Source organism: Talpa europaea (genome assembly GCF_964194135.1).
Source record: "Talpa europaea genome assembly, chromosome: 10".
Taxonomy (NCBI): domain Eukaryota; kingdom Metazoa; phylum Chordata; class Mammalia; order Eulipotyphla; family Talpidae; genus Talpa; species Talpa europaea.
The window spans coordinates 6,493,780-6,515,928 of record NC_140077.1 but is presented as its reverse complement, the minus strand read 5'-3'; the positions used below and the strand labels follow the sequence as shown (position 1 = coordinate 6,515,928).

The following is a 22,149-nucleotide window of genomic DNA, read 5'->3' as shown; positions in this document are numbered from 1 at the left end:
CAGGGGAGTGCTTCTGTGGGTCACCCCAACACCGGCCAGGCCCTTAGGTCACCTTCCAACTGCAGGTGGCGGTGGCTAATTATAAAGGGAGCTGCTGGGTTTCCAGACAGAAAAGGTGCAGCGCCACCTTCACACTGCTGAGCGCTCACGGAGGAGGAGCAGCTGGTCCGGGATGAACCCCTCTGAAGACCCACTCCGCAGCCTGGCCTCCAGGACCCACAGAAAAGGACAAGTGGGTACCTCTTCAAGCTTCTCTAGTCATAATGTCATGTTACTGCAGTAAAACAATCAAAAAGCTAAAAGTAAAATAAGATATTGAGACCATATGGCTGGTGTTCCTCGAACCCTGAGGCTGAGTTCTCACACTTCTACCAGGCTCTAAGTGCCTCCGGTTTTCCTTCCATGAAATAGGTTTCTTAGTAGCCAAAGAGAAATTTGGATGATGTTTTAATGAAAACCAGAGAGACTATCTTTTAGGACTGGGTCACTGGCCATGTGGAAAGTGGCTTGTGTTTCTGGAAGTGGAGGGAAAACCTATTCTGGACAAAGTATTTGGACTTCCTGAAAATCTGGTACTCTACCCAATAGTTTCTTGAAAATAGCATGATCAGCAGACTGTACACAAGAAAATATGCTTTTTCAACCACCGTACCTTACCTGAGCTGCAAGTCCTCTGTGACCTCGAGAAGGGAGAATGCTTACTTAGCCAGAGCAGTTGCTGTCATTTGTCCAGATCATACCTTTTTCTGAAATTATTTCTCAGCGCTTGACATTTTTACCTACCTGTGGTAGTGGCTTTTATGAACGAGAGTCTATTTCGATTTCTCTATTAGCTGGATCAGTAATCGAAAGACTTGCTTGAAGGGGATTAAGTCAAGATCATGTCAAATAACCCAGAGGTCCCTTGGGAGGCGTTTGCTTCAACTTCTAAGCCTCACTGGTAAACAGCAGCACCACTGATAGCGCGGCAGGGGAATCCTGCCGACCACGCCACTTCTGCTCCTCGTGGTGGATTTCCCACTCCAAGTTCAGATTTTCAGGAAGTGCAAATACTTTGTCCAGAATAGGTTTTCCCTCCACTTCCACGGAGATACATCCCAGGTGGAGCCTGGCATCCAGCTGTACTGCAAAGCAGACATGCTTCGAACATCATTTAGACATAACCCCCCAAACACAGCCGCTCGTTGTCTTCAGTTCATGGGAAAATTGAGGGGTCATCCCAGCACCTTGGAAGTAGCAGCAGAAGCTTTGGGGACTCCAGGCCATGGTGGCTCACTTCAACAATCAGACACTGAGGTTCTCCCATCCACGAAGAAGGGGGTATCAGTTAGGGGTGCCCCCAGATACTCCCCGTTGCACTTCAGCATCTGATAGCTTCCTCCTCTTACCACTCTCTCAGACTCCTCATTTTCCAGAGAAACCCCTCCTCCACAGTCCAGCCCATCCTGCCTTTGTCCGCCTACATTTGACCCACACCCCACTCTTCTCTTCTCTGTACCTCTCCTGTCCATCCCCATCAATTAGTGTCTGCGACACGTCAAGAGTCAAAGAAATGACATTCATCAAAGAACCTGGGAATTCCAGATGCATCTGTCACCAGCCAGCCTTTGAAGTTCCTGAGAAGTGTATACAGCAGAAAATGACCAAGTATTTGACACTTTCTGTTACTGTTTTGGTATTGTCCCCAGTGAAGGTGACCAAGTGTTTTGGACTAAGAAGACTGAGGAATTTTCAGGAACATGGAACTTTCAGGACAGTCTTAGATAAATGGAGCAAATTATTCACTGTTACAGATTTAATTACGTCATCCCCAAATTTATATCTTGATGCCCTAACTCCCGACATATCAGAATGTGACCTTATTTGCAAATAGGGCCATTGTAATTAGTTAATTAGGAACTAGATGGTGACATCCTGGACTAGGAGGGGTTCCTAGTCCAGCATGACTGGTGTCCTTATAAAAAAAGGAATTTTGGAGATAGGACTGCAGGGACAGTAGGACACCTGAAGAGGAAAGTTGAGACTAGGCTGATGCTGCGGAAGCCAAGGAGAGATGAGACTGGCTGCAAACCACCAGAAGCTGAGAGGAGCCTGGGCCAGATGCTCCCCTGTGGCCTCATAAGAAACCAACCCTGCTGACGTCTTGGTCTTTGACAGAAGTCTGTGCTCACAGAACAGTCATGCAAGGGAAGGGGTGGGGTGCAATTTGAGGATAGTGAAGCCACAGACTTGGATCAAGTTCACTCAGAGCTTCCCCAGGCTCTGAGAGTTGGAGGTGTTTGAGGACTGCAGGGATAGTAGACATCCACACCCTGTGCCTGTGCCATGTGCCAAGATTGGATTGTGGGTGGGGCTTTGGCAAAGATCTCTGTGCAAAACCTACCCAGGAAACCCTGAAGCCTCCTGCCTGCAAGGGCATTTCAATGTATTCATTGAATAAGGAATGTGAGCCAAAGACCAGAGGAACTTTGACAAATGTTCTAGACTCTTGTACCTTCAAGGCCTGGGCACATCTCAGAGGAGGGGCAGGAAGACCCCATAAGACTGGTGGGTGGGAGTTCAGAGCAGATTAAATTTGATTTAGAAAAATAAAAACCCTGTGACATTTCTTAAGTGTGCAGAGTGGAGGAACAGTCATGCCCACTACACATTCCCTGATTCAAACAAGAGATACTCCTGCAGGCTGAGGTCCACCAGGCTGATGCCCCCAGCCCAGCCCTTCTCTCAGCAGCGCTGCCTTGTCTCAGGTGCCCTGCAGGTCCTAAGAAGAAACACTGCCCGTGACCCACCACAAAAGTCAATTTAGGAGCTTCTTGCAGTGCTGTGCTCTGAATCAGATGGCCAGGGTGACCTGGGGCAGGGGCTGAGGGAGATGAAAAGGAGGAAGAGGAACCGTGAAGAATGGGAGACAAGAAGAAAGTGGATTTGCAGACCAGCTTCTGGGGCCTCGCTAGCACTCCGGGAGGGCCCTCGACTCCATGGTTTGTGTTCTAGCTCTGCCACCTCCCGCCTCCACTCACCAACCAGGACATCTGCAAGTCTGGATGGCAGCCCCTCACACTGCCCTGTCACATGGGCCACTGCAGCCGGAAGGGAGTGTGTTTCAGCTGGGGAGAGGGGACTCAGCATCTGTGGCAAGGAAAAATGGAATGCAGTGACGGAGAAAACTCCATTACAGCTCTCTGCAGAGCCGGGCTCCTCCGTCTTCCTCTTCTGGGTGTCAGTGGGTGAGCCAGCGCCTCTGCCCTCACGCCAAAGGAGAAACCGCATGCATTTCCCTCTTTTAATTGCGGGAGTAAAGGGTGGGTGCAAAGCCTACCTCCCCTAACGTTCTACTCTGTCAGTATCACACCCTCCGGATGAGGTGGGGGGGCGGCGGGGGGGGGGAGGGGCTCACTTCTTTACACCAGGCTTCAGCCCTCATCACGTCTTTGCTTTCCTGAGGGTGTCCCTCTCCCTGCCACCAGGCACTCAGACCTTCCCACAGCCGAATTCTCTCCCGGCATCTCCCCCAACTCTTGAGCCTTCACTGGAGGCTTTGAGTTCAAAAGAGAAATCAAGGGGAACGTTTCTAAGAGTGACAGTGTTCTACTTTATTGCTGGCTCTGTGTCCATGTGCCCAGAGACAGAGCAGCGTGGTGGGGGTGCCCCCCCTCCCTGCTCTCATGCACGATGTGGGATACCCTGGTGAGTTGTAGTAGAGTGTGAGGTAGGTCACGGGCAATTGCTACTTCTAATTAAAATCTGTGAATAAATCTCTTTTCTAATAAAATAGAGTGCATCCGAGGTTATCCTGATAATAAGATGACTCTCCCTCACATTCTTTTTTGCTCTCTTGAGTGCAAGATAAAGGGGGTGAAGTGCAGACTGCTTACACACAACCCTCTCGCCCCATCAGTTCTTCTTGATTGGGGACCCACTTTCACTGATACCCCACTCAGAGATATGGGAGTTAGAGATGGCTATTGTGGTAAGACATTTTCTAGGTTTTTCTTGGAATCTAGTTATACTTGTGGGAGTTTTGAAGGGAACACCATCTGCCCTACCCACAACAGTCACTGGGCTTGGATCACCTAGGGTTGCAGATTCCTGCTGTATGAACCTGGTTTACTACCCGATATCACCCCTTCCCTCATGGGGCTGCCAAAATAATGTAAACAATGTAAGACCCCCTGCTTGCCAGTGCCCGTAGAACAAAGTTTCAAAAGCAGCAAGGACACTGCCAAGGCTTTTCAGCTGATTTTGACACCAGCAGGTGGACTAGATGCCAGTCCTGTGGAGGCCAGAGTGACCAGGAACAGCCTTTGGGATCTAACAGTTCTGGAGTTCCTGGAGGAAAAGGTACCCTCGAGTTGGTAGCATTTGCAGACATTACTCAGGCCTGGGCCCAGGGGCTGCAGGGCCCTTCACTGCTGCAGTGGCCTCTACCACGGGCACTGAACTTGGCAGTGGGTGCCGTTCATCCAGGGCTACTTGTCCAGGAATAATGGCTTCATCGCAGTGTTGTGATGTGCAGGACAGAATACCTTGTTGGCCACCTCCGCCCCCACCAGGGGACCATTGACAAGCCATTCATTCAGAGTCCCATGATACTTTTAAGGGCCCATGAACAAGTTCTAAATTCTCTTAAAATCCTAATTTAAATAATAAAAATAATGCACCTGGAATTACATTCTCTCATACCAGTGCAGTCATAATCTTTTACCTGCTTTTGTGAAGGCAAAGTACTGAGTGCTCACTGAAGCCAGCAGATGGCCCTGCCTTCTATCAGAGCGTGGACTTGGTCCTCGGAAGGGAAGAGTTTATTTCAGACAAAACAGTGATATGCAGCTCAGGAACTCTGAGGACCCTGGAGTTCAGGTGCCTAAGTGCCTATAGGACTGAGGGTTCCAGAGGGGGCAGAGGAGACAAGACTAGATAGAATAAAGTGAGTGATAGTAATACCTGCCTTCCTAGGTGATTGTAAGGGATTAAATGAGCTAAATGATATAAGCCAGTTAGAACACAGCAAACACCATGCAGTGTTAACTACCTTTACTATTATTTGCAACATCATCAGTTCTCAGATTTCTATAATTAGCTTCAGTTACTCACTTCCTCACCAGAGTGAGTCTTTAATTGACAGCAATTTTTGAATGTGCTTTAGCAATAGTCAGCTCCTTTTTCTGCATAAGATGACAATAAAGCAGTTCACAGATTTCTACAAATGACTGAAGTGATGATAGTAACAGCCCCATAATTGCTATAAATTTACTAGGAGAGAACTATAATCCCAGCCAGTCTTTCTCTCAACTCTAAGTTCCAGACATTCTCAGTTTTAAAGGGTTCCTACAACCAGAATCCAGGACCAAACAGAAGGGAATGTTCTAGATCAGGAATCTAAGTGACTCGATAAGGAGAACACAATCTGGCCCCGCATTTCTGCAGCTTCCTAGATATTCATGCCACCTCCACAAGAAAAGTGGCATTTTGTGATCCTCATTGACCCAGATTTTTTTTCCCTCACTCTGGTTCTCAGGCAAGAGAAAAAGGGCAGAACTGGGGTCTATACCCATCCTATGACATTAGCACTTACTTCTAGGACACACAGCTCCAGTATTTGCTAAGTTTTATAAAAACTTAAATGTTACTGTTGATGAAAAAAGAGAAAAAAATGACCAAATAAAGCATATTTTAGGGTGTTTGGAATAAAACACCTAGAAGAGGAATAAACCCCCCAACTTATGGTATTTTTTTTTTACAGAAGCACAAAGGGACTAAAATAATGTCCCTCGCCCCATAATAAGCAGTGGGCACCCTCACCAGGATTCTAAGAGTGAGACTGGGAGAACTTTTTTTTTCTTTTTAACCAGAATAGTTTCTTGCTTGCAATTCACATTATTGGGTTGTTGCAAAAATCATGACACATATTTGCTTGAAAAATAGAAAAAATACAGCATGACTTTTGTGACAACCCAGTAAATATAAATGTACTTAGCTATAGATTTTATAGTGGTTTTTAGATAATGGTAGCCTCAGTTTTTGACAGTAAAAGAATTTACCTACAAAATAGTCCAGGTTGCCAGTGTGCAGTAGGTAGACGAGTGTGGGTTTAGTATTTGGTTTTATTCCTCATGTGTCTTTTCAGATTAAAAAAAGTTGATACTAATTTTTATTTATCATAAATATTATCCATTTCATTTAGTCTGCCAAATTTATAAAATGTAAGTGTGTATGGTAATTATATTTTTAAAAAATACTTCCATTCCCATATTCATCTGTATTTATAATGTCATTTGTACTTTTTCTCTATTTTTTTAAAGATTTGCCAGAAGGTACCTATCCCTTGTTCTCAAGAAAAGAGTAGTTTGATTTAGTAATCACATTCTACTTTTCTATTTCTCTTCTAGGTAGGAGGAATACATATTTATTTCCAAACCCTAAAAAATGCTTAATATGGTCATTTTTTCTTTTTTCATCAACAATAACATTTAAGTGAAATAATCTGATTAAGATTAAAAACATGTTTTGACAGGCATAGAGATTAGTAGATAAGGATACAAGATGATCACGACTTGAATATATGCCCCAAGAGGTCTAGAGAAGGGAACAGGCGTAATTAAAAGATACTTTTAAATAGTGGGTCGCACAAAACCCAGCCAGCCCAGACCAGACCTATAGAAGACTTGTGATTGCCCATGAGATCCCGATCAGAGAAAGGTGGGCCCCAAACAGACAAGTGAGACCCCAGACCTGTATCAGAGAGTGAGCCAGAGTGGCCAGAGGCCTCACGTAGGGTTTGCCCAGATAGGTGAGGACCCTGACAAGTGAGTTGGGAGGAGACATGCACAAAGGGAGCCCCACCAAGAGCAGATGGTTCCAAAGCTAATACGGCCAGAAGGAAAAACCCAACAAATGACATCCTGAGTGTTCAAGTGAATACTGCAACACAGAAAGCAAACCTCCAGGATCCCGATTCACAGACATGGAAGCTACAATCTTCCTATTACATACAGAATTTAGAAAACCAATACTTATAACTTAAATATTACATGAACCCATGGCCAATTGCTGGTAGAAAGCAGCAGCCTCCAATCACAACCTCTGGCAAGGCTGCTGATTGACACCAGCAGCCTCCAGGATGAACCCAGGATGTATATTCAGGTCAAGCCCAGCAGCCTCTAGGCTGAGCCCAGAGACTGAGACAACCTCCAGGCTGAAGCCAGGGCATAGTGCTGGTAAACCTGGCAGACTCCAAGCTAAGGATGGGCCTGAGTGCTGTTAGACCCCTATAGCCTCCAGGCAGAACTCCTGGCAGGACTAACCATTGACCTTGGCAGCCTCTAGGCTGAGGCCTGTGGACAGAGTGATGGTTGAGCCCTGCCAGAAGCATCCAGGTTGAGGCTTGGGCTAGAGAGCTGGTCTACCTCTTTAGGCTCCAGGCAGAACCCCAGACCTGACTGCTGTGAATCCTGGCAGCCTCCAGGCTGAGTCTGTGCCAAGAGTGCTGCTTCAGCTCAGCAGCCTGCAGGCTTAGTCTGGGGCCAGATTGCTGGTCGACCCTGGCAGCCTCCAGGTTGAGGCAGGGCCAGAGTCCTAGTCGACCCCTGTAGTTCCCTGAAAAACTGTTGGCAGGATGGCAGTTTGACCCTGACAGCTTCCGGGCTGAGCCCATGGCTAAAATGCTGGTCAAACCTGGCAGCTTCCAGGCTGAGGCAGGGGCCAGAGGGCTGGTGGACCCCTATACCCTCCAGGAACAACCCCTGGCAGGGCTGCTGTCGACCATGGTAGCCTAAAAGGGTCAGAGTGCTGCTAGACCCCTATAGCCTCCAGGCAGAATACCAGGCAGGACTGCTGTCAATCCTGGTAGCCTCCAGGCTGAGGCAGGGGCCAGAATGCTGGATAACTTGGGCAGCCACAAGGCTGAGGCAGATCCTGAGTGATGGTCGACCCAGGCAGCCTCCAGGCTGAGGCAGGATGGAGTGCTTGCCCATCCTGGCAGTGTTCAGGCTGAGGAAGGGACAGAGTGCTGATCGACACAGGTAGTCTCCAGGCTGAGGCAGAATGGAGTGCGGGTCATCCCTGCCAGCATCCAGGCTGAGGCAGGGCCGGAGTGCCGGTCGACCACAGCAGCCTGCAGACTGAGGCTGGGTGTTGTGCTGGTTGCCCACAGCAGACTCCAGGATGAGGCATGGATGGAGTGCTGGTCAACCCCAGTAGCCTCCAGGCTGAGGCCATGAAGGAATGCTGGTTGATACCCTGGCAGTCTAAGGGTTAGGCATGGGACAGATTGTTCATTGACCCAGGCAGCCTTAAGCCTGAGCCAGGGTACTTACTGCAGGTCTACCCAGGAAGCCTCCAGGCTGAGACAGGAGAGAGTACTGATCACCCTGGCAATCAAGGGCCAGAGTGCTGGTAGACCCAGGCAACCTCTAGGCTGAGCCACGGGAGTAAGTGCTGATCAACTCAGGCAGCCTAATGCTGAGGAATGGGGCAGAGTGCTGGTCTACCCAGGCAACTCCAGGCTGTGGTGGGGAGGGAATGCTGTTCAACCTTGGTAGCCTCCAGGCCGAGGCTGGGGCCAGGGTGCTGGTTGATTGGCAGCTACCAGGCTGAGGCAGATCCGGAGTGCTGGTCGACCCAGGCAGCCTCCAGGCTGAGGTAGGGATGGAGTACTCTGACTAGAAGCCTCCAGGCTGAGGCAGGGCTCGAGTGCTGCTAGGTGAACCCCAGGAAGAAATGCAGTCAACCCAGGCAGCCTCCAGGATGGGGCAGGGCCAGAGTGCTTGTTTTTTTTTTTTTTAAGATTTATTTATTTATTTATACAAGCACTGGGTATAGTCAGAAGCATGGGAGGGTGAGAGAATTCACCAGAGTCAGAGTGGGGAGCAGAACAGGCAGACTGATGAAGTACACTGCTGAGGGGAGCAGCGGGCGGCAGGAGAAGTCTGCACGCCATGTGGGACCCTCACCCAGCAGCCGGGGATTGAAACGGCGTTGCAGAGGCTGCGGGCAGCTTCACAACCCAGTGCTCAACTGCTGCGCCACCAGGGAGGCCCCCAGAGTGTTTGTTGATCCTGGCAGCATCCAGGCTGATGGGGGCCAGATTGTAGGTTGACCCCCGCAGCCTCCAGGCTGAGCCAGGGGCCGGAGTGCCAGTTGACCCAGGTAATCTCCAGGCTGAGCCAGGGGAATGAGTGCTGATTGAATCAGGCAGCCTCAGGCTGAGGCATGGGCCAGAGTGCTGGTTTACCCAGGCAATCTCCAAGCTATGACTGGGGATGGAGTGCTGTTTGACCCTGGCAGCATCCAGGCTGAGGAGTGAGAGTACTGGTCAACCCCAACAACTTCCAAGCTGAGGCAGGGATTGGAGTGCTGGTCTACCAGGCTGAGGAAGGGATGGAGTGCTGGTTGACCCCAGCAGCCTCCAGGTTGAGGCGGGACAGAGTGCTGATCGACCCAGGCAGCCTCTAGGCTTAGGCAGGGACAGAGTGTGGTTGGCACAGGTAGCCTCCAGGTTGAGGTGGGGATGGAGTGCTAGTAGACCCGGGAAGCTGCAAGATGAGGCAGTATGGAGTGCTGGCCTACCCAGGCAGCCTCCATGCTGAGGGTGGGGCCTGTGTGCTGGTGGACCCTGGTAGTCTCAGGCTTAGGCACAGGACAGAGTACAGGTCGATCTAGGCAGCCTCCAGGCTGACGCAGGACAGATTGCTGGTCAACCCCGGCAGTGTCCAGGCTGAGGCATGGGTGGATTGACGTTTGACACTTGAAGCCTCCAGGCTGAGGCTGGGGCCAGAATGCTGGTTGACACTGGCAGCCACCAGGCTCAGTCAGGTCAGGAGTGCTGTTCCACCCAGGCGATCTCCAGGCTGAGGCAGGGACGGAGAGCTGGTTGAACCAGGCAGCCTCTACACTGAGGCAATCGGAGTTCTGGTCAACTCCAGCAGTGTCCAGGCTGAGACACGGTCTACTGTGTTGGTCATCCCCAGCAGCCTCCAGGGTGAGGCTGTGGCCAGAGTGCTGATGGATTCTGGCAGCCTCCAGTCCTAATCAGTGTCAGTCCTGCTTGTCGAATGGTCACCTTCCAACTGAGAGTGAAATTAGCTTATAGAATCACAATTAACTTCAAATTTAAGAGTATTTTGGAGAAAGCTGTTTTATAAGAGTGACAAGGTGGACACAAGGACTCTTGATGACAGAATTATCAGTATTTTGTTCCTTTTATTGACTAAGGAATTAACAATTGGGGGAGAAATGAACATTTGCAAAAATCATTCCAGGAAAGAAATCTTTGAATCAAGTGCTATAGTAAAGGCTATAAACAGGGTGCTTTGCACAGAGGGGTGGGGGTGCTATGGGGGTGGCTGAGATTGCCTTGACAGAGATCAGCAGAGGGGAAACTGTAAGATGAAGGCTGCCCTGACAAACAGGCAATCCGACAGGGGGCCTCAGAGCCAGTGCCGTTTTGTCATCAAGTATTTCCAAGACCAGTGAGAGAGAGTGTTATGCATATTTGGAAATTGTTTCTATTCCGGCCGTTCATCTCATTCACTCCTCAATTTCATCCAATTAATTCCATTAATCCCACGAGAGCAACTTGTGTCCCAGGCCTACAACTGTGCCTGGTAGTTGTCCTAGGTTAACTCACCAATGGCAAAAGCCTAGTGGGACTTTTATGGGGCAGCCCCGATATTGAACGGGTTGCCTGGCTGTGGGTCCTCACCCGCGCGCTTAAAAGGGACTTATTAATACAACACTGCAGGCACACACAAAAGGTTAATAAAAGGTTTATTTACAAGGGAAAAGGAAATAAGGAAAATGTACACCTCAGGGAGAAAATAGGGAAATAAAGTCTTTAATGCGTCCTACCCGATCCGCCGACCTGGAAACCCAAAGGCCCTCTCAGAGCTGGCCGGACGCTGCGAGCTGGCGGAGAGCCAAAATGGGGGACCCCCCCCCAAAGCCCACGTGTCTGGCTTTATACCCACCTGGCTGCTGAACCCCACCCTCAGGCCCCAGCCACCTTCCCTTGGGTGGGGATGGGATTTGGAGTTCCCAGTGTCTTTGGCTTTGGCCTGGGTGGGGGTGGAGTCCACAAAGCCTGCATGGGATTAGCTTTAGGACAGCCTTTTCCCCCTAACAGGACTTTCAGTTCTTGCTTTTCACCCTTCGCTGCAAGGGCGCAGAGGTCTACCCAGGGCCCATGTGGAGAAACTAGGACCGCAGCGACTCCCTCCAGGGCTGAGCTCCAGCCTGAGCGCAGAGGCGGAACCTTAAGGCGATGGAGCGCGCGAGTGGCGGAACCTGAAGGAGGCGGCATCCGGAGTGGTGGAACCTGGGATCCGGCGGAACCAGAGAGCGGCGCCCCCGGGGCTGCCCGGACTCAGTTAGCAGCGGAAGCGCAGTCGCCGCCTTCCTGGTTCCGGGTCGGTCCCGAGGGCCGGGGTGGGCCGCCGCGATGCTGCCCTACACCGTGAACTTCAAGGTGTCGGCGCGCACCCTCACCGGGGCGCTCAACGCCCACAACAAGGCGGCGGTGGACTGGTGAGGGCGCGGGCTCGCGGCCCCGGGAGTGTGTCCGGGGACGGGCAGAGAACGGGCTTTGCCCCCCGGTGTGGCCTCGCCGAGGCCGCCCCGCGCCGTGGAGTCTGTTTGGCGGCTTCGTGGCTGCTGTGAAATGAGGAAAAGCCCAAGTGGGGAGCCCCCCGCGCAAACATAGTCGCCCCCCGTCTCTGCTCCCTTCCCCACGTCTCCTCTTTCCCGGCCTCCTCGCCAGTTCTCGCCCCGGCCTTCCCGCCCGCGGCCTCCTCCCCAGCTGCTCTGTCCCCTCCGTCTCGTCCCTGGTTTATCTTTATTGATCCAGCAATTGCCAAACCCTGTGGCGGGCGCCTGTTTTCTCACCTGTGCCGCCTGTCACCTGTGTCTTCTCACTGTGAAACGACACTGCCGCTTTGCAGGTGAACCGCTGGTCACATAATAAGGCCAAGTTGCATGGCCGTGGCTGGGCAGGTGTGGAGAGTTCGAAACCCCCCGCCCGGCCTTTGCCGGGTGACCTGCTTGGAAGGACGGGGCGGCTGTGCCGAGCGGGAACACAGGCCCTTTGTGGACGCTCCGGATTCCAAGTGGAATAAGCACAGGTGTCAGTCCTGGAGTGGCTTTATAGATCCGCACTGCTGGGTGCTTATCTCTTAGAACTCTTTTTAATCCTAAGGGAAAATGAATTTCAACAAGCTAGACCTTAGACCTTTTATTTTAGTGGGACAGTGTATGATGCTGCCGTTGCACTTAAATAATTCTGTTAATGCTGATGTATATTATTTAGATTTATCAACTATTTAGGATGCCTCTTGGCAATAGAGAAGTTAAGTCTTGTTTTATTTTTTACTTAAATTTCAACATTCCTTTTTTGCTAGGGGCTGGCAAGGTTTAATTGCTTATGGATGTCATTCGCTGGTGGTAGTGATTGATTCCAATACCGCCCAAACGCTTCAAGTTTTAGAAAAACATAAAGCTGATGTTGTCAAGGTAAGTCAGATCCACGGACCTATAGCATATTGTTTATTCTCAAGTACTATCACTAGCTGTTCTCAAGTATTAATTATCACTAATTAAGTCCTGTATATAAATGTTGACTAGCTTTCACATACCTCTTTGGGATAGCCTAGCACTTCCATTTAAATGACTTAATATCAATCCAGGATGTGCTATTAAAATGCAAGTTCTTAGGTCATTTTAAAGCTGATGGAAAGCAGTAATCCTACCATTTACCTAATCTTACCACTCATTCATTCAGTAGTTTTGAGCACTTAGCGTTTGCTAAGGATGTAGTGGTGAAAGCCTTCCAGCAATTGATTGTCTAATGAAGAAGAATGAAAAGAAAACACATACTCAGAGTGTGATAGTGAGACGTCATGCTCTGCCGTAGGAAGACAAAGAAGCTACCTATCACCTAGCGGGGGCATCAGGGGAGGGTCACAGAAGTCTTTCCAATGTGGAGGTTGGTAAACTGTAGTTAGCCAAGTAGAAATTGGGGGAGGAGCACTGCAGGAAGAAGGAAGCATGTACTCAGAGGTAAGTAGTGTGCCCTGGAGTGGCCAAGGGGACTGGGGGGACACCCATGGAGAGTGAGGAGATTAACCTGTCCCAGAAGCTTTACGATTACACAGCAATTTAGATTTTTAAGTAGGAGATTAATGTGATCGTACTTGCATTTTAGAGAAACTCACGCCAGCAGCGGGGCTGGATCTATTGGAGAAAGGCAAAATGAGGCAGAGGGACTATATAGGAGACTTAGGCAGTAGTTCTGGTAGGACTTTCTAAGGGCCTAAGATAAAGTTGAGGCCTGAAGAAGTCATTCAGGTATTTAGGAACTGCTGAAGAGGTAAACTTAATAGCCTTTACAGTTGTCGATTTCAGGGTGAATCAGAAAATAGAATGACCCCATGGTGGTTTCTGTTTGAGTAACTGCGTGAGTGTTGGTGGGATAAGGTGAGTGTTGAAGTCAGTGAGCATAAATTTTCAATATGCTGAGTCTGAGATGCCTGGAACAGTTGAATAATAGTGATCTGAAATTTTAGGAGAGGGGTTAGGATTGGAGAAGGAGATTTTGCTTTTTGTTTTCTTTTTTTTGATAACAGTTTCATTGAAATAGACCAAAACATTCACCTATTTAAAAGATACAGTTTCATGGCTTTGAGAATATTCAGTTATAGCCATCACCACAGTCTTTATCACCCTCAAAGCCAAAGGAAACCCTGTACCCATTAGCACCTGTTCCCCATTCTCTTCATCTCTGGGGAACCACTAATCTGCTTTCTGTCTTTGTGGATTTGCCTGTTCTGTACATTTTAATGTCAGTGAAATCATATACTAGGTTCCCTTTTGGGCTTGCCTTTTGCGTGGCATAGTGTTTCCCAATCCTTCCATGTTGAGGCATATTCCTTTCCATGGCTGAATAATTTTCTACTATATGAATGTTCCATATTTATATATTTATGAACATTTGGTATTTCCAACTTTTTAGGTACCATGAATAATAGTGCTGTGCATATTCATGCACAAGCTTGTATGTGAACCTTTGTTTTCATTTCTCTTGGGTATATGCAGGAATAGAATTGCTAACTTACGTGGAAACTCTGTGTTTAACTTTTTGAGGAACTGCCAGACTTGAAGCTGCATTATTTACACTCACATTAGCAGTGCGTGAGAATTCCAGTTTCACCACACCCTCTCCCATGCTTGTTATTGTCTGTCCTTTTGATGGTAGCATTTCGGTGGCTATGAAGTGGTTCTCGTTGTGGCTAAGGATGTTGAGCATCTTTTCATGTGCTTATTGGCCACCATTTGTGTATCTTCGAGAAATATCTGTTTAGTCTTTCACTCATTTAAAATGATTTGTCTTCTCATTATTGAGTTGTAAGGAGTTCTTTACACAGGTCTCTTTGCAGATATATGGTTGGCAGTTTTCTCTCCATGTGTGGATTGTGTTTTACTCTCTTGATAGTGTCTTAATGAAGCAGAAACATTTTAGTTTTGACGTAGTCCAATTTTGGTTGCTGTATCCAGGAAGCCATTGTTTTTTTTCAAAGTCAATATTTACACCTGTTTTCTCCTAAAATTTTTATTGTTTTCCAATTAGATTCTTAATCTATTTTGTGTTAGTTTTCCCCTACTTTTATTGAGAAATAATTGACATGGTGTTAACTTTCAAAAAAGAGAAAGATTTATTTATACGTATAAGAACTGGGGTACAGACCAGAGGTGTGTGTGTGGGGTGGGGAAGGGGTGAGAGGATTCACCAGAGGCAGAGTGGGGAGCAGAATAGGCGATTTGACTGAAATACACTGCTGAGGGGAGCAGCGGGTGAGAGAGGAGAGGTCTGCTGCACCATGTGGGTTGCTTTCTGGCTGGCCGGGGATCTAATTTGTGCTACAGTGGCTGGGGATAGCTTGATAGCGCTGTCTTTAACTCCTGTGCCACCAGGGAGGCCCTATTTTGGAGTTTTTAATCTGAATTTCTCAAAATATTAGGACTCTGTGTTTCTCATTTTAAATGTAGGAACATTGTGATGTTTAAAAAAATACTTCAACTGCAATTTTAAAAAAAGTGTTTGACTTTCAAGATGGAAACCAGTTTCCTGTTTATTCTCATATATACTTTTGTAACATAACTGTAGAATGTAGTATGGGTTGTGGCAGATGTTTTGTGAAAATTATGTTTGGTTTCATCCAGTGCAAATATTTACTTGATTTCTTCTTGATACCAGGTTAAATGGGCCAGGGAAAATTATCACCATAACATTGGCTCACCATATTCCTTGCGCTTAGCTTCCGCTGATGTCAATGGAAAGATCATCGTATGGGATGTAGCAGCAGGAGTAGCTCAGTGTGAGATCCAAGAGCATGCCAGACCTATTCAGGGTGAGAAAGTCTGCTGAGTATTTGTGTTGATACACTTACGCATGAAGTGGGGTTTTTCCATTCATTTAATTTCAACCCTTTCCTGCTAACTATTAAATGTTTAGCCTGTCCTACTGATCTGAATCTAGCTTTCTTTTCCTTGTCAGTACACTTGTGGGTTTATTTCCTCAAATCTCAGTTGATTTCTTCTTGGGTTAAATGTGTTAATTTTCAACCTCAGCCTAAGTCAAGCATGATGGGGAAAATAAAGCTGCTACCAACAGTCTTGTTATGGGCGCAACTGCTGTTCTGAATTAACTTTCAGTGCTTACTTTCTCTTCATGGCGATGATCAAAACCTTATTCTTATTTGCATTTAGAACATTTGTTTGTTTGTTTATGTTACTGACCTAAACCAATACAGCATTCTTTAGACTCAAGGCTTTGACTGAATGGCTTTCTGTGCTGAATGAATTGTTTAAATCACTATTTAAAAAATACTTGTTTAATACTTACTATGTGCTGGATAACAAACTAGATTGTTCTGTTGATCGTTGTCAAAAAATCAAGAGACTCAGCAAACTCCTAGATGACTTTGTTGATCACATAGATGGTCTTTAACAGCAAGTGTGAAGTAATGATTGGCGCAAATTGCCTTGTGTTTTCTTTGAAGTAATATTTCAGATTACTTGAAAATTTTGACCTTGAGATCTTCATGTTCAGACAGCTCATTTTTATAAAATATCAGCCTTTTTATCTGCAATCTTGACACATATACGCACAACATTGAAGTGAGGGGCAGAATTACTATTTGAAGGATTATGTAAAAAAGATAAACTGGACATTAAGGGTACATTAGCCACGTGTTTTGAAGTGAATGATTTCTGAATTTTGCCTTTATTTCTCTGGTCTTTACAGATGTGCAGTGGTTGTGGAATCAAGATGCTTCACGAGATCTGCTGCTCGCCATCCACCCACCAAATTATATCGTGCTCTGGAATGCAGATACTGGCACCAAGCTGTGGAAGAAGAGCTATGCAGATAACATTCTTTCTTTTTCTTTTGACCCTTTTGATCCCTCACATTTAACCTGTGAGTGATAGTTTCTTGTGGAAAATTCGTTATAATGTTGGAATTCTGTATACTCTACTAAATTCTACATACACCAATTATTTTAAATCCTATATACATAAATTGTACTGTCTTCTGTATATGTAAGATAGACATAACACATCATACTAGAACACATCTGTAATCTTAAAACGACTAGGCAAAGTCGAGATGCACATCAAGTCCATGCTATCTGCAGATGCTAAGTCATAGCCCCATGTCATGTCCAAGTACTTCAACAGTTAGCATTTAAATCTGTTGGCTGCCCCTTCACTGTGTTGAATTTGTGAGTAGAATTTTATTAGCCCGGGAGGGAGACAGAGTTGCTATGCTGTTGTAATGCAGATATAATTAAATTTGTTTTTCTAGGAAGCTTTGAGAAGCTGAGTCAAGGCTTTCATGTAGGCTGTGGCCTTTCTTTTTAAAGAATCACTATGATTCATGGCATGCATTTTGAGCGCCATAAACAGATGCATATGGGGAACAGAATAAGCCCATAGGTATTTTTCCTTGCAGAAGTAGTTTTTGCCAGTGCATTTTTGACAGTTTATAGAGCCATTGATCTATTAGATGTGTATTTACATAGGGTTTTTTTGTGTTAATTATTTAGGAAATTTTTTTATTATCCAGCAGATGTTTCTTGAGCTTTTACTACATGTCAGACACATTCTGAGAACCTGGAATATATCAGTGAACTAAGACAAGGGTTCCTGCCTCCCTCGTGTTTGCATTCTAGTGAGAGGGAGTCAGATCATAAGCTGTGGATGTAATTAATCAATTTTAGTATAGAGAGATAATAAGTGGTATAATAAAGTAAAATGTGATAATGGGAATGGGTGGAGGGAGCAGCAGGTAGTTGTATTGAGATATTTACAGTCTCCAGTCCTGACACACACACAGGCAACACTGAAGTGGGGGCTTTATTTTGATATTTGATCAAAAACTTAAAAGGACAAATTAGCAACAGTAAAGAATATTTTCCTGGATTTGAGTGCCTCGCAATTCTAATGTGTCACCACCAATTTATGAGGGGTGTGTGTGTGTGAAAGGAGGAAGAAAAGGGCAGACAAGTAAAAATGAAAAAGGAAACCTGTCTGTATAAACTTCCGCAATACTACGAGTTCAGGCTTTGTGTAGATGAGCCTGTGTGAATAAACGTGCATCTGCACATGCGCTGATTTGCTATGAGATGCAGTGCTGGGGGAGCACAGAACAGCTGGTGGGGCTGGTAGCTTCAGGGAGGGAGGGCATGGCAAAAGGAGGGGAGGGGTGGGATCTTGAAGGGTGAGTTTTGTAATCTGAAGAACAGGAGATAGGGTTTCCGCCTCACTCATCGACCCCCTGTAGTTTGGTTGATGGAAGCATAATATTTTTGGGTGTCAGTTGGCCTGACATCTTTGACTTATTCATGTTCAGGTAATCACAGCTGTTGAATACTTCTAGAGTTGTCACATCTTTTGAATTCTTGTTTCCTGTGCGTAAGCCTCACTGGAGAACCAGAGTAGACAAGATTTTTCTGCTCAGATATCCCTATCCTAGCCCCAGTTTTGAGGGAGACTCATTTTTCAGTCACAAACAGGCCTAATTTGTATTGCTCAATGAGGTGCTGCCTCCTGGAATATTTGGCTTCCTGTATACTTAGGAAGCCACTGTTGCATTTATTTTTTGTTCTAGATATAAAGAGAAAAGAATAGTTTTTATGTTAAACACAAGTTCAATCTGATGCTCACCAAGAGAAAGGAAATATAGTTGGACTGAAAAGCTTGTGATAATCATAAGAAAATCAGTGTCTTCAAATATTTGAAATGAGCTAAGTGTGACATGCAGCGTCATACATGGGGTTTTCTTTTCTGTAATTCTTACATTCTGAAGTCTTTGGATTTTGAAGTTCCTGAATCTAATGAGGAAAGATTTTTAATGAAAGTTTGTGCACTGAATTTATGTGGAAGAACAAATATTTGTTCTTTCTACCAATAACCTTCTGGTATCTTTTTAATATAAAACATTAATTCAGAATGCTCAGCTTGGAGGCCTCTGATGAATTGTAATGGACCACCTGTTTCACTTCAGTGTGGAGAATGTCCCCACCCTGTTATGAGTACATAACACTGCCAGCTCTGTATTATTAAAATGTTCATTACTTTGCTCTCAAAATTGTATTGGAATGAAATTCTCTGCTAAACTTGATTAAATTTTAATCAGCGTTTACTTTTTTTCCCAATCTAGTACTCACCAGTGAGGGTATTGTGTTCATCTCAGACTTCTCTCCATCTAAGCCTCCCTCAGGCCCTGGGAAAAAAGTTTACATATCCAGCCCACACTCTAGCCCAGCTCATAACAAACTGGCTGCAGCCACAGGTGCCAAGAAGGCTCTGAATAAAGTAAAAATCTTACTCACGCAAGAGAAGCCTAGGTAAGTTACAAGTGTACCTGATATAAGTCATCTGTTTATCATTTGTTTGGAGGTGTAGAGGATTGACTTTCCTTATCTGAACCCTTCATGCGTCTAATTTCACTTCTAAATTTATTAGAGCAATTTCATTCTTTTAGTCTTTTCCCCTAGGAGGAGGAGATTCAGCCTCAACATGGTTTCTTTGTTTTTCACTAATAGTGCTAATCCCCTCCTCCCAACCCCATTGACTTCTAAAATATGATGCAATACTTCTAAAGATGAGGCTGTTAAGTACATTTAAAGTTGGGGGAGAAAGCTGGATCATTTTAAATACGTTTTCCTGCCTTACATGTTGTGCACTTTCATTAGCCAGTAAAATGTGCAGGTAAGATGTTTCACACATGGTTAAGGGCCTGAGTCTAGGAGGAGCTGTAGCTCTGTGACCCTGAGAAAATTGATTCCTTTTGCTTAAATTTCACTTTCCCAACAAAGGATTGTAAAGGTTTTCATATAGTTTTAAGAATTAGAACTTAAGGACTTAGCATAGTGACTGATGCTTAGAAAGTATTCATTTGGTAGATGCTAGCTATTAGTGTTTATTTCAGAATGTACAGCAGATTGAAATTTTAAGTAACCTATTTCGTGCATTAGAAATAGATTTCTTTTACCTAGAGCTTTATTATATTTTTATTGCTTTAATGGTGTTTTTTGCATGTATTTATAAAGTCTCTTTAATATGCTATAAAGTTATTCTGTGATTAGAATAATCTTTTTGTGGGTAATTACCTGGAAAACTGTATTGTAAAGAATAAATTGTACAGATAATTCTAAATTGATATGTAGATATGAATTTTATGTATTAAACCATAGCTGGGTTGTCTAATTTATCCCTCATCACCACCACCCCCCCTGCCCATGAAATAATATAAAGTAGCTTCTTAAATATTTTCAGGGAACTTCCTATTTATTTTTCATTGATTCTGTGTCATAAATAGGTGTTTTTGGTAATCTCACTAGTTTTGTAAGTTGTGATTTATGTTTATTTTCTTCCTTGTGAATGATGTGTTCATATGTTCACTTTGAATATTAGGGAAATACATTTTATATCCCTTAAATGGAATGATTGTGGGTTCTTCCCCATACATTGTTACATATAACTTCACTAGAATCCTGGGAAGTAGTATTGAGTCCCCCATTCTTGAAATCTGTTGGTAAAGTCACTCAACAAGGAATTGGCAGAGCCAGGATTGAAATTTAATCCACACCTTTTTTCTAATCTGACTTTATTTTAAATTGCAAAACCTCTTAAAATTGCGGTATAGGACCTCTCTGGTGGCGCAGGGGGTTGAGACGCAGCCTGTGAGGCTTTCCGCAGCCACTGCAGCACGAGTTCGATCCCTGGCCAGGAAACTACACACATGGTACAGTGGACCTCTCCTGTCTTGCCTGTTGTTTCTGTCAGCAGTGTGTTTCGGTTGGTCTGCCTGTTCTGTTCCCCACTCTGTCTCTGGTGGGTCCTCTCACCCCCCCCCCACCCCCACCTCTGGCCTATGCCCCAGTTCTTGTGTGCATAAATAAATAAATCTTCAAAAAAAATGCCATGTAAAAAGAAAATAGTATACATTATGTCTGTTCCTATTGAAATATATTTAATGTTAAGATGTGATTATTAAATCACACTTTATAAGCAACACTCACAAATTAGTAAAATGATTTTTTTAAAAGGTTTATTTATTCATGCATACAGGAACCGGGGTACAGGTCAGATGTGCGGGAGGGTGAGAGGATTCACCAGAGACAGGATGGGGAGCAGAACAGGCAGACTGACTTAAATACACTGCTGAGGGGAGCAGCGAGTGAGACAAGAGAGGTCTGCCGCACCACGTGGATATCTCCCCGGCTGGCCGGGATCAAACCCGCACTGCAGAGGCTGTGGACAGCTTCACAGCGCTGCTCTCAACTGCCTGTGGGAGGCCACTAAAATTATTTTTAATACTCTTTGAAGAGTCTTTTGTAATCCTGATAGTTTCTTTTATTTACTAAATTAAATATCCCAGTTTATTGCAAAGACAGATTTAAGACAGCATAAAAGTGAATGAAGGCAGAGTAGAGGAAGTGCCGTGCCTGAGGCCCACAGGTCGTCCCCACCCAGTGGCTGTAGTGGTGGTGGTGGCAGTCTGTATAGTGGTCAAATTAAAAAATCCCAAATTACTGTCTTATGAATGCCAGTGGCGGCTTCTACTTTAAATTTTTCAGAATTTTAGACACACATCTCTATCCAGCCTGTACAGTATTATTGCTATAATTTGGATTTTGACTGAAGGCCAGGTCTAAGTTTTGGGTGCTAGCTCAGGTTGGTCATTTCAGGAAATAGTTCTACATTCTCATTAACAATTATTAGGTGGAAAGTGCAAAAGTTAATCCTTTACTAGCTTTTTCTGATGTAAGTATCTCCATGCCTAAAGTAAATGTTTCCTTTTTTTTCAGTGCTGAGTTCATTACTCTGAATGATTGCCTTCAGTTGGCTTATCTGCCTTCCAAAAGAAATCACATGCTGTTACTCTATCCTCGGGAGATTTTAATCCTTGACCTTGAGGTGAATCAGACAGTGGGTGTGATTGCAATAGAACGAACAGGAATTCCATTTTTGCAGGTATGGACAATTTGTAAATTATACCCCTTAAAGTTGATTATGAAAGTTACATAGCGAGAAGCTACATACTCTTGCGAAAGTCCTCAGTTCTGCTTTCTCTTTTGTATTTATTTAAAGATTAACAATGTTGTTTTATGCCTTATTTTTCTGCACTGTTGTGCTGATTTATCCCAGAAATTCTGCTTTATCTGGAGATATTTACTGAACTATTTAAGTGACATGTATAAAGAGAAATTTTTTAGTATTATGAATGGGTTTTTAAAATACTAATTTAGCTGTAAAGCTTGGCAACAGCTTGTATATTTTGTTTTTTTGCCTGTATTCTCTAAAGCTGAGTTTATGAGTTTCACGGTATATACTTTATTGTTCTATTGTAATTTTAAAAGTAAATGCATCTCTCTTTAAAGGTAATACCCTGCTTTCAACGTGATGGTTTATTTTGCCTACATGAAAACGGTTGTATAACCTTACGTGTTCGGAGATCTTATAATAATATTTTCACCACTTCAACTGAGGAACCAGGTGAGTCTATATCTTGCAATAATGTTAATTATATTTTTCTTCACAATTATTTTCTGAAGCTTCATGTTGCAAATACCAGCCAAAGCAAGGAATTAA

General features: G+C 45.1%; 1 protein-coding gene across 1 annotated transcript in view; it reads left to right on the top strand.

Annotated features, from left to right (window-relative positions):
• Nucleotides 1–11,437: 11,437 nt before the first annotated feature.
• The window catches only part of WDR11 (WD repeat domain 11), a gene marked incomplete at both ends in the record, with an annotated part of 42,490 nt that continues 31,778 nt past the window's right edge, over nucleotides 11,438–22,149 (top strand). The window contains 7 exons of the mRNA XM_084244540.1: nucleotides 11,438–11,523; nucleotides 12,393–12,504; nucleotides 15,245–15,398; nucleotides 16,295–16,468; nucleotides 18,713–18,899; nucleotides 21,366–21,531; nucleotides 21,939–22,053. Coding sequence (XP_084100666.1) covers nucleotides 11,438–11,523; nucleotides 12,393–12,504; nucleotides 15,245–15,398; nucleotides 16,295–16,468; nucleotides 18,713–18,899; nucleotides 21,366–21,531; nucleotides 21,939–22,053 — 994 coding nt within the window. The remainder of the gene's footprint in view (nucleotides 11,524–12,392; nucleotides 12,505–15,244; nucleotides 15,399–16,294; nucleotides 16,469–18,712; nucleotides 18,900–21,365; nucleotides 21,532–21,938; nucleotides 22,054–22,149) is intronic.